We start from the raw sequence: 20,000 nt of genomic DNA, 5'->3' as shown, positions 1-20,000 counted from the left end.
ATTTTCATTTAGGAAATTGCCCAGGAACTGGACCCTGATAAGGTCATTAAGTACAATTAAGACAAAAATACTCAAACACTTTCAATAGAAAAAAAAAATAAAATCTTATTTTCATTCGTAAATAAAATCATATTAAAAATATAAATAATGGTAAATTTTGTTTCATTAACCTTTTTTTTTTTTTTTTTTTTTTTTGTGGGAACGTAATTATGTTCTGCTAGTGTTTTCACCAATATTTGCTGAACTTTTTATTTTTTGACGGGGGAGGGAGAGAAATGTTCCCCATCCCCCATCTTCAGAGGTTCTCAAACGGGAGCGACACTTCTGTGCAACATGTTTAGCATATAGACACTGGTCAAATTGACCGACAGCTGGAGGACGGGTCAGTTGTGAAGTCCTGCTTTGTGATTCTGCACGATAAATAGGATAGGACGACAGCTGGTAGCCACACGGATATACAAACGATAGCATACATAACGTTCGTGGTGATGGCAGCAACACTTTCGGTTCCATATAATTTCTTTCCATCGTAGTTTTGGAATTTTCTTCAGCTCTTTGCTCAAAACATATTGCCCAAGTGAGCAATGTCTTGATATTTGACTGTTTCAAACAATATTTTAAGTGTATTTTATTTTATTAGAGAGGACAATATCATTAATATTGCGTAAATTATCAGCATTAGCAATGTAGTCTGAAAATCATGATTTTTTTCTTTTACAAAAAAAGAAGAAGAAGAAGAAGAAGAAGAAGAAGAAGAAGAAGAAGAAGAAGAAGAAGAAGAAGAAGAAGAAGAAGAAGATCCATTTGATTTACATAATCTTTTTTTATTTAAATCAATTTTCTTGATTCAAATGATTGTTGTTTTTTTTCAATGGTACTATTGGCTGCTGTTTCAGTCTTAGGAGGGTATTTTCCGGTACTGAACTTGATCTATGTTAAATGAAACCACAGTTTAATATACATTACTCAAGATGAGTTTTTCTCTTAATAACCAAAATTCAGGCAAATGCTTTAATCGGAGCAGACAAGTTATAGTAACCAGTACATAAATACACAAAAATAAGCGAACTGCAATTAAACAAAAATACGAATATACGGCAGTTTTATTTTAACAAAGAACACAGTAAAAACTAAAACTAAAAACATATTTAGAACTTCTCCATGTGAGTACTGTACTAACAACAGAATTTTTAATTCCTAACAACGCTGTTAAAAATAATAAAAACCTTTATAATTTATATAATTGCAACATCAACTTCAATATTCAAGAACACTAAGTTTACTCGAAATGTTAAAGCTATTAACTAAGATTTTATTCATTTGTTGCAATACTTATGAATATTAACTAGTTTTGGAAGTTTTCTTTCCAAGGTAATTTCTAACAGTATATTTCATTTTGATTTAAATCATGAGTTTTTACTCTGATTTACATATATCTTAATCACTTGATTTAAATCAAAACAACCCTGCTAAAAGCGCAGTTCTCAAACAGATGTCAACTCTTCTTGGCAATAACATTACAAGTATCTTAGGATAGGGCATCGTCAGACAGCTCTTCCAAAGTGTTTACCAACAACATACATTGACAATTGAATGGCTATGCAGAAATGGCTTGATACTAATAAAATAATGAGTAATACTCAAAGTAAAATAATAAAACTGTCGACATTACTTATTATAGCACCAAATAAACAGAATACGCGAGTCCATTAATACAGAAGGAAGCAGTTGCTGTATGAAGAAAGCGTTAAGAAATAGTACGAGGCTACAAGTACTTAAATGTAGCCAAGGGGGGACTGAAAAGACGCTGCAAGAATCTTTAGCCAAAAGGACACTGTAAAGACCTTTAAGTAACGCCTCTACAATGCAGTACGCTGCTTGGGTTGCACCAAGATGGATTGATTGATTGATTTAAAGTTTTCAGCAAGATGGAAGGTACGCTGAACCCTTCCCTCTCTTTCTCATCGCTGCCAAGTCTGGACTGAAGCAAGTAAATCAGTTCATCACATGATATATCAACCAAAGATTTTTTGGAAGGAAATTTAAATAAAATCATTGTATACATAAAGGGAAATCAGAGAAACCCAGAAACTCTCTGCATTCGATAAAATGTCCTTTTAAGAGTTTAGCATTTTTATGAAATATATTTAACTGTTAAAGATGTTTCACAGTTATTGTATTTGAGAACAACTCCTTGTGGAGTGCCTATTGAAAATTCACGAGTGAATCTCGTATGACCAATTCACAATCTTGTTAATATTACTTCAGCTCTTTTTTGTGTCTGGGTTAATTATTCCCATGAAGAAACAATGAGTTTGATTTATATAAACTTATTGCTGTCAGGTTCAATATTCAATAATCTGTAATTTCATTACAAAGTGCTTAATTGCACTTACATATGGTTCAAATGGGAGTTTAAAGCCAAAAGAAGCACCATATAATCAGGTTCACTGTGTTTGGATTTTAATTCTTTAGATTTTTAGGTGAGTATGAAAGCTATACCTTTCCGGAAACATGATAGTATAAGCAATCAGAAAACAATGTTTCCATTTGCCCAGAGTCCCATATGCCGCCATCTTGAATGTTGCAATATGACTGCCGTGAAAAATGTTTTCCTCAATATCTGAACATCTAAATAACATGGAGCTTTATTTTGATAGCTAAACAACCATTTATAAGGACATAAAATTCAATATTCATAGTTGCAGATATGTTGAGATATTTGTTACAGCAGTTTTTGCAAAAAAAAAAAAAAAAAAAAAAAAAAAAAAGGCATACTAGGCATCGGCCACAAAGACATGTTTATCTACTGATCTGATGACTGCAGTAGGCCTATGTTATGTACCGTATGTTTAACAGTTTACTGTACCCTACAAATTAAGTTGGTGGTGGCTTTTTTATAATGCTACTTATCTTTTCTTTTTGTAGGCTCCAAACATGAATGTAAAAAAACCAGCTGCTGAAGAAGTTACATGATAAGGTCAGGAGTCTACCAACTGGTAACAATGTATAATGTAGCAGTCTGATGTTGAAAAGGATATAGTTATAGACTCCTAACAGTGTGTGCAGGATAAAGTAGAGGAGAGGGCCAGTGTGCTTGATGGTAACTATGTCGAGGTCCAACGATAACTCCAAAGATGTACAAGAACACACACTATACACTATACATATGATCAGTGCCCAAGAACCCCAAAACTCCAATTCTTAGCTCACAAGGAATGTAAGGTTGCAGACACTAAAGGAACTAACGAGTTTAAGTGGGACTCGAACCCCCGTCTGGCTATTACCAGGCAAAGACGTTACCAATGAAGCCATATTGATCAATCTCCTTTTTGTCACGAGAAAGTTGGTGCTTAATGGACAATAACTTAATGTTATATTCATGCCATAGCAGTTGTCAAACGTTCAATAAAATGGAATATTTCAGTCAAATAAGTTTGTTGTTAAATCTGGCTTATTCATTTTGATACCACTGGATTCCTTTGCCCTGAAAATGGTGGTTTAGATGCCAAAATCATATTTCGAAGTCATTTAATAGCTGAAAAATAGAAGAATATTTTTTTTACAGCTGCTATTTTGTAAAATCCAAGATAGGACTGTAAGTGTCAATGCAATGGGAAACTTTTTTTATTGCTTATACAATAGTCTCCATAAAGGTATATTTTTCATACCCTCCACAAAAAATAAGCAAAATTACTTGATGAACATGACTATTATTTCAATGTTTAGTCCTTGAAAATATAGTTCTAGAGTACTCTTTAATTTTTAATACCACGTGGTTCTTTTGGGTAAGCCATAACCCTTGAACGCTTTTGTGGTACTTCTCAAATCAGATTGAATTATATATTTAGGATTTAGGATAGTTTCAATAATTTCAGCAACGTTGTTTGTTTGTAAACTATCTACTATTTCCGTTGTAAATACTAACTCTTTAATTAAGAATGAGGACTAACTTTTCCTATCTGAGGATAATGCAACACAACCAGCACCCATCGAAGACTTGGATCCATCAGAATAACAGGGCAGTTTTATACAATAACACCCAAATTTCACCTAATTTACTATGCTTGCACAAACTACATGACAAAATTCAAAATTGGTCATTATCCATACGTGTGTGAGCCTGTGTATTCATGACTTATTTTAATCTTGTTTAATTCATCAATGTTCAGCCTTTGCAATAAAGAAAGGAAATTGTCATTTCTTCGAAACCTGTTAAGAAACGAAAGTAGAAAATAAATTATAGTATTTTGATTTAATTGAAATAGCAGCAGGTCTATCTTTAAAAAATACTTCTTATTCTTTCAATTAAATAAATCATATAATGTGCGTAGATTGATGTTATGGAATAATCATGTATCATATCCATGATTCATTTAAAAGCTTATTTAAGAAAAATCTCCCTTTACGTAATTCAACAGGAATTACTGTTATTTTCAATGTTAAACCGCAACTGTAGATGATCGCAGAGAAAACACAGACTATAAGTCGATTATCTTCATCCTGAAAAACTTGCAGTTAGCTGCTCATCGCTGATTGGATGAATGCTCTGTTGTCCGAGTCTCAGTTCTGTTTTCACACTTGCAAAATTATGATTCGTGGTCACAGAGTAAGTTAAGAGCTAAATAATGTAATATTAAGCAAAAACCAGTTGCAAAAGAACTTACATGTCGAATCATCATATATATTTATGTTATGGAACAATATAGACTAGAAATGTGTTCCGAATATTTGAATTTTGTTTAATTTCTAGCTAGATTTTTAGCATCATAATATCATTAGTGATTTGAAATTAACCAAAACGTATTTATTGCACATAACTGAACATTCTATACTGCCTAAGAACAAAAAACTATTCTAGAAAAGCATCCCTGGTGGAAATGTTTGCGAGGTGGGGTTGTGGATGTTTTCGTCTGTAAGCACCACTTACAACCACCATTGTTCAGCTTAAAATCGGCTATCGAACAGGTGCTTCACTATCTATTTCACCCACTTCAGACATGGCCACAAGAGACGATACAGATCAAAGCACTAGGCAGAGACATGATGATGTCAGTTGGCTTACTAGAGTCATAATACAATAATGAATGATTATTTTAATGTTTCACTTCAGAGGGTCGCATTAAGACAATGAATGAAATTATTAAGGTGACAGCAGAAGCAATTCAAGCTTCAGAGAAAACTGTCTATGCCTCTATGGTATCAAATCTGAGATAACTGAACCTTCCATATACTCCATTTGGTCTTGCCCATGCGACTGTTGTTGACACAATCATCCCACCATATTTCATGAGATTAGGTCGAATAGCTTTTGAGTTATGAGAATTACAAACACACAGATAGACATACAAACAAATAAATACATAAACAAGAGTAAAAGACATCACCATATCATGCTGTATATCACAATATAGGCAACTGAATTATGAATTATGCACACTTTGGCACTAGTTCATGTAAATCATAAAAATTGGTCCTGACATGGCAACCAGACGTTTTTTACTTTTCGTGACTTTGGCATTGACTTTTCACCCCCAAAAACTCCTAAAATATAATCAAATTGTCCTTGGATCATGGCCATTAATCGCACCAAATTTCATGAGATTCGGTCAAATAGCTTTTGAGTTAAGCGAATCGCTAATACACAGACAGATATACAAACAAATAGATATACAAACAATGGTAATGCCATAACTATATCATGTTGTATATCACAAGATAGTCAATATAATTATGCACATTTTGACAGTAGTCTCCTGTAAATCGGATAAAAACTGACCACGATATAGCAACAAATAAATCTTTACCTTTTTGTGACCTTGACCTCTTCATCCAATCACTCTTAAAATCTAATCAAATAGTCCTTGGATCAAGGCCAATCACCTTACCAAATTTCATGAGATTCGGTTATAAAGTTTTTGAGTTTTTGTGATTGTTTTTTTTTTCCCTATCTTTTGGTGACCTTGGCCTTGACTTTTGACCGAATCACTCCCGAAATCTAATCAAATTGTCCTTGGATCATGGCCTCCTTATCACTGCATCTTAAACCCTACATAACTTCTCTGGACAAGAGTTAAGACACAAATGAAATATAACACCACTCCAAGTGTAGTACTTTTGAAATGTATAAAATGAGCACTATGAAAAATAAACATTTAATGATTATTTTAGCACCACAACCCAGATTTCATCTTTCTGCTGGAATTATGCCAAACTTTCGTCAACGCAGGGGGTGCTCCTTCAACTAATGACATGACTGTGCTAAAAATCTCGTTAAAAAGTAAACATTAAAGTTCGTGTGTTTGAAACATTCCTAACCTACGGTTTCGGTAAGTGATGTTTCATAATTGTTAAGTATTGATAGTAATTTGGTTTCTAAGTTCTTAATTTTTAGGTCTATTACAACTAGCATTTAACCTAACAATACATAAAATAGCTTTTAACTTGCCCTTTGACCGTTAATTCACAGTTCTGAAATTGTGAAAATAAAACTGACATTAGGATAATGGGCCATTCATCCAACCACCGGCAAGCAACTTCGTGCACGTTTGCTAGGTTTAAAAAACATAGACTCCATTCGGTGCTGAGTCAGTCGTTGCAACAAGTCGGAAATTACACTAAAGACCCGTCGCCGAGCATCACAGACTAAATTTTTGGTCGGTGACAACAATCGTCAAGTTACGTGGAATTTATTATCATTATTATCATCATTTTCTTTTTTTTTTCGAGCATCCGGCTGGCCACGTCTAAAGTCCTGAATGTGTGACCCGCACATCAACTACGGTTTCATTTGAAGCAATATTGAGAAGTTCTTTTTGTTAATGAAAATGTTCTATTGTTCTATTTTTTTTTAAATGAGTTAAAGATAAGTAGTTTACTATAAAATTGTAAAAAATGAATAAGGTATAACACGTCAATGAAGGCAACACTTGCAAAACCTTCAATATATACTCGTAAAAATAGGAATGCGGGTAACCTTCTTTGACACTCCCAACTAACACCAATGCAGATCTAAGGAGAGGAAATATCTAAAATTAGACTATAATCGAAGGAGTTTAATTTCGCTCAATGTCAAGATAATCAAAGGGAAAAAACTACAGACCTCATATACCTGCAGCATATGTTGCATCAAAGATCAGCCGACAAATGCACACATATTATGTACACAGTTTATTCTAATTTACTTTTATCACAGTATTCTGTTTTATCATTTAATTTACAGAGCAGTCCTTATGCTTTCAACAGTCGACTATACTTTACCGATAAGGCGTACGTATATAAGTACTTCAGTGGTTCAGAGGTATACTACTAGTTAGTAAGAGGTGACCACTAAGTCACAAATGCAGCCAGGCTTTGGAATCAAAAGTGTTGGGTAATTGATGATGATAATGATAATGGTGATAAAATAAGTGATTTCAAGTAATGGATTTGGACGCTTTGAACCATAAAACCCAATTGCGATACACCTAGGCTATTCAGTAGGGCAGTGGAGGCCATTGAGACCCAAATGAAAAATTGCAATAATTACAGAGCTTTTCAAAGTTAATAGTGACTGACTTCTTACAAACCCATACATAAAAAGTATGTGTTTCACTGACACACTTTCGCACATTTAAAACATGAATATAATTCACAGTGTTTCAAGACCAAAATAAGAATAGCCACAATATGCAGGAAGGACATCTGAAAGAAAATTCACATTTATTCAACTTTATGAAACCAAATGAAAAGGATTCAACACATCACTGGAAAAAATTTGATTAGAATTTAGACATAATGTCAATGATTTGCAATATAATTGTAAATACTCAATAAAATGCCTCCTTCTATTGGTTAGCAGCTCACGAGTTGTATAAAAACTATCTCCCCTATGTAATGCGGAGCAAGTGTCTGACTAACTAACTAACTATGTATATGTATATGTATATATATATATATATATATATATATATATATATATATATATATATATATATATATATATATATATATATATATATATATATGTATATATATATATGTGTATATATATGTATATATATATGTATATATATATGAATATATATATATGTGTGTATATATGCATATATATATATATATATATATATATATATATATATATATATATATATATATATAAATATATATATATATATATATATATATATATATATATATATATATATATGTATATACAGTATATATGTATATATATACATATATATGTATATATATGTATATACGTGTATATATATACATATATATGTATATATGTGTATATATATATATGTATATATAATGCATATATATGTATATATATGCATATATATACATATATATGTATATATATGTATATGTATATATATATATATATATATATATATATATATATATATATATATATATATATATATATATATATATGTATATATATATATATATATATATATATATATATATATATATAATGTATATATATATATATATATATATATATATATATATATATACATATATAAATATATATAATATATAAATATATATAATATATATACACATATAATATATATGTATATATATAAATAATATATATATATATATATATATATATATATATATATATATATATATATATATATATATATATGTATATGTATATATATATATATATATATATATATATATATATATATATATATATATATATATATATCCCTGTCACGCTCAGGGGGAGAGGGGTAGTCATACCCTAGTGAGAGGGGGTTAACTCGAGAGGTACACTCAGAAACCACACTCTCCCACAAATTGTCGAACCAGAAGGTTGTAGTTAAGAAGGGGGTGGGGGTGGGGATGAGAAGGGTTGAATCAGTGTGTATGCGCGTCCATATGAATCTAAATATTTAGAAGTCCTTTTTGTTGGCTTGGGTACACTAGTCAATATATAATTCTTTTCTAACACTGATTTCCATTTGATTTATATACGTTTTGGATACCCTTATTGACGTGTAGAAACTATTCTGGATTCCCCGAGATGACATCAGTCCTATCCGTTAGGCAAGGCAGGGTGATTGCCTCCGAGTACTTACTTTCTTACATCGCTACACATGCGCTACAAAACGTTGTATAGCCCGATATTATAAATCAAATCAAAGATGTACAGCTTTGAAGCATATGACTGATATTCGAAGACAGCAAGCATGCTGAGAAAACGAAAAAACTATTCAATTAAAATGCATAACATGCAGTGTCCATTTCAGACATTATTCCATAAAAATATTCAAATAAATGATCTCTGACTACATATTTCTTAAATTGGTGTGTTAGTATCTCAGCTATTATGATTTGTTTACAGAACAGTGTTCAACATTCTATCTTATACTGACGGATACTTGGCCAAAAAAACCCATTAAAAAATCAAATTTCCAATCTCTCCTATCCCTCCCTATTTCAACAAGTGTTCACCGTAAGATATGTGAAACTAACCCACTAAAATTTCAGTTGAAAAAAAAAAAAATATTTTTCTACAAAATGTTTTAACACCAGCTTGAACAATACACTCATGCATCATGAATATATGCCTCTCTATACTACCACATATGCTTTGATATATTAAACAATTAATTTTGTCAATTACATTTTTTTTTTAAATTCCATGTTATACAAAAATATTCAACAATGACTTTTTGTCAATTAGGATTTTTCAAAATTTTTAGTTGTACAAAAACCCCTAGATTCTGGTCCAAAAGTACGTTAGATGGATCTTGTTTAATCGTGATAACCATGAGGCCCTTTCTTTCATCAAACTCAGAAAGCTTGGAGTTAGAGGATCATTTCTTGGTAATATTATTCAATCTTTAACTATCAGATTGCAATGAATGCTAATCGGTCGACATGATTGTCCCTACAGCAATCTAGTCTTTCAAGTTCCTCAGCCAAATGATCATGGAACAATTCTCTTGAAAATATGATTACGTCTATTTCCAATGATGATAATGATCATCTTTGCATCAGTCCAGTTCTTAACAGATATATATATATATATATATATATATATATATATATATATATATATATATATATATATATATATATATATATATATATATATATATATATATATATATATATATATATATATATATATATATATATATATATATATATATATATATCTCAAATTATTGCACTGCGCAAATTATTGGGGGCAAACCTAAATCTTAACAACTCTTAGATTCTAGAAGAGTCATTATCATTATTATCATTATTATTATTATTATTATTATAACTAGCGAAACTACCACCCTTCTTGGTCATACCAAGGGCTCCAACACGAATAAAAAGCCCAGTAAGGAAAGGAAATAAGTAAACTACAAGAGAATTAATGAAGTTAAAATAAAATATCTCAAGAACTTAACATTCAAATAGATCTTTCATACACACACACACACACACACACACACATATATATATATATATATATATATATATATATATATATATATATATATATATATATATATATATATATATATATATATATATATATATATATATAAACTACACGATGAAACTTATTTCAACCCGTTCATTATAAAAACATTCCTTGAAAGTATGAACATTTTGAGTTTCGACCGATTCAACTAACTGATTAAGATCATTCCAGAACTTGGTCACAGCAGGAATACAACTTCTAGAATATTGTGTAGTATCGAAACTTATGATGCAGATTGATTGATTGATTGAAAGTTTTCTGGCATCCTGACATTTATGATGCAGAAGGCATGACTATTAGAATTAAATGCATATATACCTAGCATTATGAACGGGAGGCCACTGTCCGGAAAGATCTGAATACAAAAGATAGTCAGAATTATGGTAACTGCATAACAAACTAACTGAACGACGATGCCACAGATTAATATCTAGATCAGGAATAAGAAATTTAATAGATTTTAAGTTTCTGTTCAACAAATTAAGATGGGGTTCGGCAGCAGAAAACTAGACACGAGAACAATACTCGAAACAAGGCAAAATGAAAGAATTAGAACATTTCTTCAGAATAGATTAATCACCGAAAATCTTAAAAAAACTTTTCAAGAAGCTAATCTTTTGTGCAATTGAAAAAGACAGACCTAATGTGTTTCTCAAAAGTAAATTTTTGATCAAGAATCACACCTAAATTAGTAAAAGCACCATACAGAGTAAAAGACACATTATCAATGCTGAGAGCCGGATGTTGAGAAGCCATTGTCCTCGAACTACTTACAATCATACTTCAAGTTTTGATTGGGTTCAACATTATGCCCCATAATTCGCACCATGCACTAATTTTGGCTAGATCTCTATTAAGAGATTCAGCAACCCCAGATCTCCATTCAGGAGATGGAATTGATGCAAAGTGAGTAGCATCATCTGCATACCCAACGAGCTTGTTTTCTAGGCCAAACCCTATGCAATGTGTATATAGTATGAAAAGTAATGGGCCAAGAACACTACCCTGATGAACACCAGATATCACATTCCTGCACTCACTATGGTGCCCATTAACAACTCTTTGCGATCTCTTACTTAAAAATCAAATGATGATGCTAAGAAAAGTCCCACCCACTCCAAACTGTTTGAGCTTGAAAAAAGGGCCTCCATGATTAATAGGTCAATGGAAGCATTAAAATCAAGGCCAATCATACGAACTTCCTGACCACAATAAAGGTATTTCTGTCCATTATTGGATTACAAATTCCCCTTTGAGTAACACATCCAGTCTACACCTTTTCTCCATTGTAGAACCATTGGTAAATTCGAACCTTTCGAGAACTTAGAAAAGTCTTTCCCGATGAGATGTTTTTACCATCTTATTCATTGGTGTATTAAAGAATTGGTCTCCCAACAAATTAGCATCTTATAATGCTTTACAAAAACTTGAGGTATAATATATCTCATTTGGTACTAACGTTCAATTATCTTACTTCACATGATTCTATCTGTCTATGATTCTTATCATCCTTTGCAAATAGATCTTGCCAGACTAAATTATCTATTTTGTAGAGCTAGGTATGCACTTAACTATGACTGTCTTGTACTCTCTGGAGTGGATTTCAATACAACACAGTTACTAGAAGATTTTTTCCTTTAGTATAGAGAAATGATTTTCCTAAACGTATTGTTGAACCGGCAAAACTTCAGATGTTCAAACCTATAAAAAATGTTTGTTTATGGAATACAGTTTTTACCTATAATACTTCTTGTGTTTTTATTTCTTTTCTATTCCATTCTTTACTCTTTATTCTATTTACTTTACGGACCTGCCTTCCCTGCTGAGTCATTTACCTTACTTAATTCTATCTATTTCAAGAGACAACTTTTAATACTTAGATATGCAGTACGGCATTGAACCTCTAGACTCCATACACAAAACAAGAGTTTTGATCTTCGAAAAACTTGATAATAAAATGACAATCTGAAGAAATTAAACTTACAGAGCTGTTCCAAATAAATTAGGGAAAGAAATTGACAATATATATATATATATATATATATATATATATATATATATATATATATATATATATATATATATATATATATATATATATATATATAAATCTAATGACTAAAAATAATTATATCGTAAATATAAGAGGTAAGAAGTAAATAAAGACATAAAAATATTTCCAAAGTAAAAATTTAAATGTCTTCTATAAAACCTATGATTCTTCAGAACGCTAAAATCTTAACCACCAGAAATTCTCAGAATCGGGTAAAATATCAGACAAACATAAATATCTTTGTCTTCTAAAAACTTTACAATCGCAAAAATATGTTGCATAGTTAAAATAGTACCGCACTTACTGCACCTGGGAACTGTCTCATGAAGTGTGCTCTTTAAAAAGTCAGGGGTCAATTTCGTATGATCAATACACTATCTTGCTAAAATTACTTCCGTCACCTTATCTTTCTGTTGTGATGATTCCCCAACAATTGGTTTTATTTTCTTTATTACTCACCGATTCATTATTCAAAATACTTTGCCATTTCATTACGAAATGCTTTATGGTGGTTATAAAAGCCTTAAATGGGAGCTTAATGCCATGTTTGGGTATATCTATTGCTAATTTAGCAGCAACATCTCATTTTCATTACCAAAAACTTTAACAGAGGCACGAATCCAGCATATTTTAATATTTACCTTTCAAGAATAGATTTTGTTAATGAGCTCTTAATTTTATAATAATAGATCATTCTTATGCATGTTACTTTAGAAGATTTGGAGCAATCAGTTCCACATAATGAGGTCATTTCCTTTGAATAAGTTCTAACCCATGTTATTTATGGTAACTTGAAGTATAGCTACATTTCTTTGACAAATAAAAAAGATGAGAGCATATTCTTGTTTTGTTTATGATCCAAGATGTAGGTAAGAGATAGTTGAATAAGGTTCCTTCTGATGTTTGTAGATCGTAAGAGCCGATTTTCTCTTATTGGCAATGGTGGTTCACAATTGTTTATAAATATATCATATTGACTGGAGAATTTTTTTCTTGGAGATATTGGTGGATAGGATCTTTAAAGCATTTCGCATTGTAACAAAATCTCGATATAAAGACAAGTGTGGTTCCCCGATTTCACATTAACCTGAGATATTTGGAGAAGACCTGAAGGCTTCAAGGCAGCTACAGATCCTGATGAGTATAATGGGCTACCCATAATCTATTCTCGAAAAGAATAATGCATTATATATCATCAGCAAAGCTGATCGCTTTTGGCCCCCATATTATATGAGACTACTTCATCAATTGGTTGAGATCTTTTAGAATCGATCTAAGATTGTGTGCTTTCCTACTGAGGTGGATATCGAATATTGTCACAAAAAAGTTTACGTTTTATTGAAATTTAATTTAAGCCCCGCCCAATCTCAGATTTAAACCTTGGTTTGGCTTCCATCTACGACTTTTGCCAAACATTACTGCTCGTTTGTTTCCTAGAGAAAGTCTGAAACGAATAGACGCTCTCCAAACTAGTATTTATCGACCACTTCTTTGTTACATCTGCTGTTTTACATAAGCATTATTTCTTTACTTTCTGGAGAAAACTAAAACTTAAATATTGTTATGCATTTTAATTTTACCACGGTTATGTCATAATCACCGATTCAAGAAAACGAATTAACAATTTCAGAACAACTGACACTATATTACGTCAACTATTTTAATATAAACATTAGAACAGCATTATTATGGACTAAAAAAATGTGGGAATCTGATTTCTTTCTAATGTATCTTGTGTAGCCAATTATATCTAATAAAGTGTAGATAGGAAGAAAATTAACTGCTAAGAACAAATTTGTATTATATACATTATTACCAAGTGTATGAACTAAAAAACAAATGTACACATTTTTCAAGATTTCTTTTTTTAGCGTATTGTTTCTCAGTAATATATATCTCCTGAAAGGAATTTATCTATACATATTGAAAATAATTTTATAGAATACAGTTTAATTCATTCCCTTTCTTTTCTAGAATATAATTCATATTTAATTTATTTTAACGAATAAAATTCGAACTAAATTTCATTTCTTTAACATGAATCAAAGAATTAAGAAGGTAGGAAAAAGTATAACAGACCGGCTTTTTCATAACTTACATTAAGCTTAATTTGTAAAGTGCCTTTCTACAACACTTATACTTGTTATTTTAACATTATGGTTTTTTTAAAGTATTTTTTTTAATAAACGTAATGGAAAATATCAACATTACCAATCAAATGACAAACAAGCAGAATATGTACCGAGTGACTTTAAGAGAAGAGGTCTCATTTCAGACATAAAAAAGGTTTACAATGAAGCTGCCGCATCCAAATGGTTATCATACAAATATGCAAAGCTGAGATGTGGTACAAAACAAAATTGCAGCGTCATATTGCACTGAATAATTGCCGACTGATCAACTTCTGAGGGTCCACTTCAGGGACCATCCTGATTTAGCAAAGACCAACCTTTTCAAAAACTTTTTAAGAAGAGACGCTTCCTTCAGCCTTTTCATGGAAAACCAATCCGACAATCACGTGTCAAAAAGGTAACTTAAAACCTGCAATATAGGAGCTACAGGATCCAGCTGTATAAGAAACAGCCGTTCATGTTCCAGGGGTTATTGTACTTCCATGATCATCCGAATAACAATCTACCTACCAGTCAAAAACTCAATTCTTATTTTCCATAACCCTCTTACGGGGAAAGATAATGCCATTTCCCTCTACATTTATTACTTTGGAGAATGACATTCGGACAAGCACCTACCAGTATTCATTATTAAAATCGACGATATGGTGATGATGATGATGAAGATGATTGTGTGAAACACAACTGCATAACTGTTGTTGTTGCTGTTGTTGTTGTTGTCGTTGTTGTTGATACTGCTGCTGCTGCTGCTTCTGTATGGCGAGAGGTGGTGGAGGAACAAGATGAGTATGAGGCAAACACCCATAACGCAGCTGAGTAAAGGGTTGAGGAGGAGGAAGAGGAGGAGGTAGGGGAGGAGGTCGTGGTGGTGGAAGTTGACCATAACAAGGGGGAGGGTGTCCAGGGGAAGGAAGAGGCGCTGGCCCTTGAGGATGAGGATGAGGATGTGGATGTGAATGAGGGGTCATCTGAGGATTGGAAGGGGCCTGGTGATGGAGGTGGAGTCCATTGGCTTGTTGCTGTTGCTGTGGTGAAGGCGAAGGAGGGGGGCCACCCCGGAGGGAGAGAGTGCCACTGCCATAGCACGGCTGTGAATGAGCAATGTTTGGACAGCGAGGAGAAGCAGGAGGAGGATGGGCTCGCTGCTGCTGCTGCTGCTGCTGCTGCTGCAAACCTCGGAGCTGCGGAATCATGACCGCAGAATGAATGTTACTATAATGTTGAGGCTGTCCCGTCGAAAGACCGACACACCTTATTTGTTTTTGACAGGAGGGATGTTGAAGAGAGCCGTGAGGAGGGGGTGGAGGGGGAGGAGATTCCTCAGGGGCAGGGAGTCGGGGGGGTCGATTTCCTTCCATCACATCAGGTCCATTTGGGTGACTTGCTGGGAAAGCTGCATGGCGGGGGGGAGGGGGACCATCGATTCGCCCACGTGATAGGTGAGTCAGATGCGAAGGTAAATTAGGAGGAGGGGGAGGAGGCGGCTGGCGGTGGGGGAGGGAATTGTAATGCGGAGGTATTTTGGGGGCAGGCTGTGAATGAGGCAGTGACCCAAAACGAGGACCTGGAAAAGGAGGATGGTGGCATCCCTGTGGATGTGGAGGCGCCAATTGCAAGGGCCGTGGCTGGGTGCGATGTGGACTTTGGTGGGGGCTGTTTCCAGGACTCCCCCGGGGGCTCTGTTGGACCACAGGTTGATGGGCGTGACGGGGGATCGGTGGCGCAGGCGGTATTCCATGCTGATTCTGAGGCGGGCGTGGCACACAGTAAGCATAGCAGGATGGGCAAGGCTGTACGCCCACAGGGACGTGCATGACTGAGTTAAAAAAAAAAAAAAAAACACCTCGACAAACACTAATTGAAAACACAGCTCCTATTCGTTACACATTGCTACTGCTAATTGCCAAGCTATGGTTTGTCTTTTTCACTTAAAGCATCGCCTCCTGCTTCAGGGCTTCAGCTGACAAATTTATCAGAGGCACTGAAAATGAGTAAAAATTTCAAATGACGAGACTGAAGCTAGCCTAGGTCAGGGGGGTTTTTAGATGGACAAAGTACTTCCTGTGGGCAATCTGGGTGTAGAGGAAAGGGCTGTCAATGCCGTCGTTTCTAACTACGCTACCTTACACACAACATGAGTTTTTCAACACCAGATTTTATATCATCATGTTACGTAAGGATTACTACCAGCATTCTTAGCTTACTGCAATATCAGTACTAGTCATTACTAAACATTGTCCTAGCCAAAGAGACTACGGCTACCCCTTTCTTCTCTCGATAAAACGAACAAACATTAATTACCTCATTATTTCTAAGGCACTGCTAGTACAAGACGGAAATCATTTTGGTCGCACATTTCCAATGAAAAAAAAAGACCAATTTCCTCTCCTCTCACACATGCATCCCTTGCCCGATATTTCAGACTTCGAAGACTCTTAATGAAGCGCCTCGCCCATTCATTGTTTATTCTCTTGAGCAAAGCTCAGGTAAACAAAAATCTAACAACAAACTGGTCGGGTCTTGTTCTATCTACTTTCTCGAAGATTTATTAAAAAATTGACACTGCAGCAACCACCATAACAAATAGCTGTTGTTATTTACGTTTTCAAAAGAGACCCGGGGAGCTGCAATATTGAACCCTGCAGAATAATTATGCAGCAACGGGCGGACGCTCAGAAAACAGAGCCAGTCAAGTTTCCTGTAGCAGCAGCAAGCTTTCGTAACAACTGATCTGCCCTTTTACCTTGAGCTTTCAAGTAAACAATGACATACACTTCATAACCACGTGATTTCCACAAGTCGCTATCACATCTATCGTATTTACGTCATGATTACAATTTCACTTCCGATATTACTTGAAACGGAGCAAACACCACTTCCACCAAATGAGGTCTGGCAAACTAACAGAAACGTAGTAGCCAGCGGCAGCAATGAGCGTCAAACTGTCTGGCAAACACAGCGTTGACTAAGCTACCGGGAGACAGAAGCGAGCTGTGCTGGCGCTGGGGTAGAGTGAGGTTGAGAGAGAGAGAGAGAGAGAGAGAGAGAGAGAGAGAGAGAGAGAGAGAGAGAGAGAGAGAGAGAGAGAGGGAGAGAAGAGAGAGAGAGAGAGAGCGTAGGGGGAAAGAAAAGGCGCTGTTTCGGAAACATCCGTCTCCGTTTTCTGACTACAAAGCGACGTCCAACTATCCAACGTACAGTATATAGATGATTGTCTTTGCATTGTAAAGAATATAAATGAATTTAATGTTAATATCACGGTTTTATACCAGTGAAATTCCACTGGTCAATTCTCCCCTCAAATAAAGACAGCCGCAGGCGGGAGGTGCACTCATTCAGGGACCAGATACACGAACGCCCTCACAACATTCGCTCTCTCTCTCTCTCTCTCTCTCTCTCTCTCTCTCTCTCTCTCTCTCTCTCTCTCTCTCGTACAAACACACAAGCACACAAACTTACGCACGAATATACAGTGGGGCGGGGCCAGGCAAGCGTATTGATTCCTACTGAACGCTAGCAAGCCGGTGGTAGAACACAGCTGATCTTCCTCTGCTGCTGTTGGCGACGATGCATAAGTGTGCCACGCCCGACAACCACACTACAAAACTCATCCTTTAGGAAGCCTTAGCAAATGCGAGACAGGCAGCTCTACATTAAATAAACTCCGAACCCCACGAAAAACAAGTACACTGCTGTTTCTTGGAAGGAAAATGGTGAGCCCACTATCTCTACACCATCTTTCATTCCGACAGTCTTACAGATCTACGGTAATGACAACACACTAAAAGGAAATCAAATTTCCCCTACAAAAGCCAACTAAGGTATATTGTTGCCAAGCAAAAGTACGCGCTGCTTGAACATTGTCTACATCAGGAATAGATCGATCAATACCCACTAAGTAAAATATACATAGCAAAGACTTTGTACATAAATTGCTGATTCCAACAAAATATCTGTCTGTTCATATGTTTGTATCTCCACCTCAGTTTCACCATGATATGATATCATTAACTTCAAATTTATACAAACATAATCTGGATTACTAAAAAGAAGAGCTATATTTGAAAATACCAAACTAAAAGGGTACCGTAAAGAAGAGACTATGGACCTACAGCCATTTCCCTGAACCAATTACAGTAATGTACACATTCACAAGGCCCTCTAGATCAGTGTTCCAATATCACTTCACCACCGAGACCCCGAGATGTGAAAAAAAAGATAAGATAATTTTTGAACAAGGATTGAATAATGTACCTGGCCGATAGTCAACTAAGATGAGTGGCACACCGGGCAGAGATGCGTGTAGGCAAAACATGGGACCGGGAGTGGCGATGCTATGGGACGACGTCTCTTTAAATAAGATCATCATAGACATTGAGATATCAACCCTAAACACCTTTCTATTATGTTATGTGATGAATAACTTCAGTATATAACCCAACAAAGATAAAGATAAAGATTTTGCATTTATTCTGCACGAAACCATTTATGCACATCTCTTTCGGAGCATCAATATATACTTCACAGAACCAACAGTAGGCCTATTTGTCAAATAAATAAATAACTAAATAAATGAGATGCGAGAATTATTGACCTCATTATTTTATTCTATGTTGAAAGTTCATACTTGGCTGAGAAAGATTACATATTTTTCTGAGAATAACACATGCCAAAAAGATAAAAAATATAAATTTTAAACAATATATACAATAAAAACTGCTCTTTTCCTGCTACCTAATAGATTTATATAATTTCTGAGAGAGAGAGAGAGAGAGAGAGAGAGAGAGAGAGAGAGAGAGAGAGAGAGAGAGAGAGAGAGAGAGAGAGAGAAACTATGCAATCAAAATTTACTACACTCGCTCTCGAAAGTAGATATTCACCGAGAATCTAAGATCTATCTATACCTACAGTAAGAGGCAGGTCCTTTTATTCCAAATATGTCGAATAAGGCGATGAACCCATAATCCTTATTTCTGTATAACTTCAAAGAAGACAAAATTAAAAGTTACGGCCAACTGTAGTCAACAAAAGCTAACGACGTCCCTTTAACCACGAGATGTATATTTTAATTAATCAGGGAATAAAGTTTCACGGACAGACTACAACTCAGTGAGTGTGGCCCCAGACGACCAGTCACCGAGAAAGAGTGAACAAACCATGATCTTCTTGGCAGCTGATCCCGACACGCTTTCTCTCTCTCTCTCTCTCTCTCTCTCTCTCTCTCTCTCTCTCTCTCTCTCTCTCTCTCTCTCTCTCTCTCTCTCTCTCTCTCACACATGCGAGACGTGGTAAAGTGGTGGGCGTAATCAGAATACCAAACGGT

General features: G+C 34.5%; 1 protein-coding gene across 9 annotated transcripts in view; it reads right to left on the bottom strand.

Annotated features, from left to right (window-relative positions):
- The window catches only part of siz (Brefeldin-resistant Arf-GEF family protein schizo), a 389,510-nt gene that overhangs the window by 286,503 nt on the left and 83,007 nt on the right, over nt 1-20,000 (bottom strand). For 4 of the 9 annotated variants that reach the window (XM_068376723.1, XM_068376724.1, XM_068376725.1 and 1 more), the window contains exon 1: nt 15,296-16,964. The exons of 2 other annotated variants lie outside the window; for them this stretch is intronic. In XM_068376723.1, the coding sequence (XP_068232824.1) occupies nt 15,296-16,491 (1,196 nt within the window). In that variant the 5' untranslated portion in view covers nt 16,492-16,964. 3 more of the 9 variants (XM_068376732.1, XM_068376726.1, XM_068376728.1) reach the window with 3 other exon arrangements.

The sequence above is a fragment of the Palaemon carinicauda genome, chromosome 7 (assembly GCF_036898095.1).
Source record: "Palaemon carinicauda isolate YSFRI2023 chromosome 7, ASM3689809v2, whole genome shotgun sequence".
NCBI classification, from domain to species: domain Eukaryota; kingdom Metazoa; phylum Arthropoda; class Malacostraca; order Decapoda; family Palaemonidae; genus Palaemon; species Palaemon carinicauda.
The sequence above is the reverse complement of the archived record's forward strand: the minus strand, read 5'-3'. Positions and strand labels throughout refer to the sequence as shown.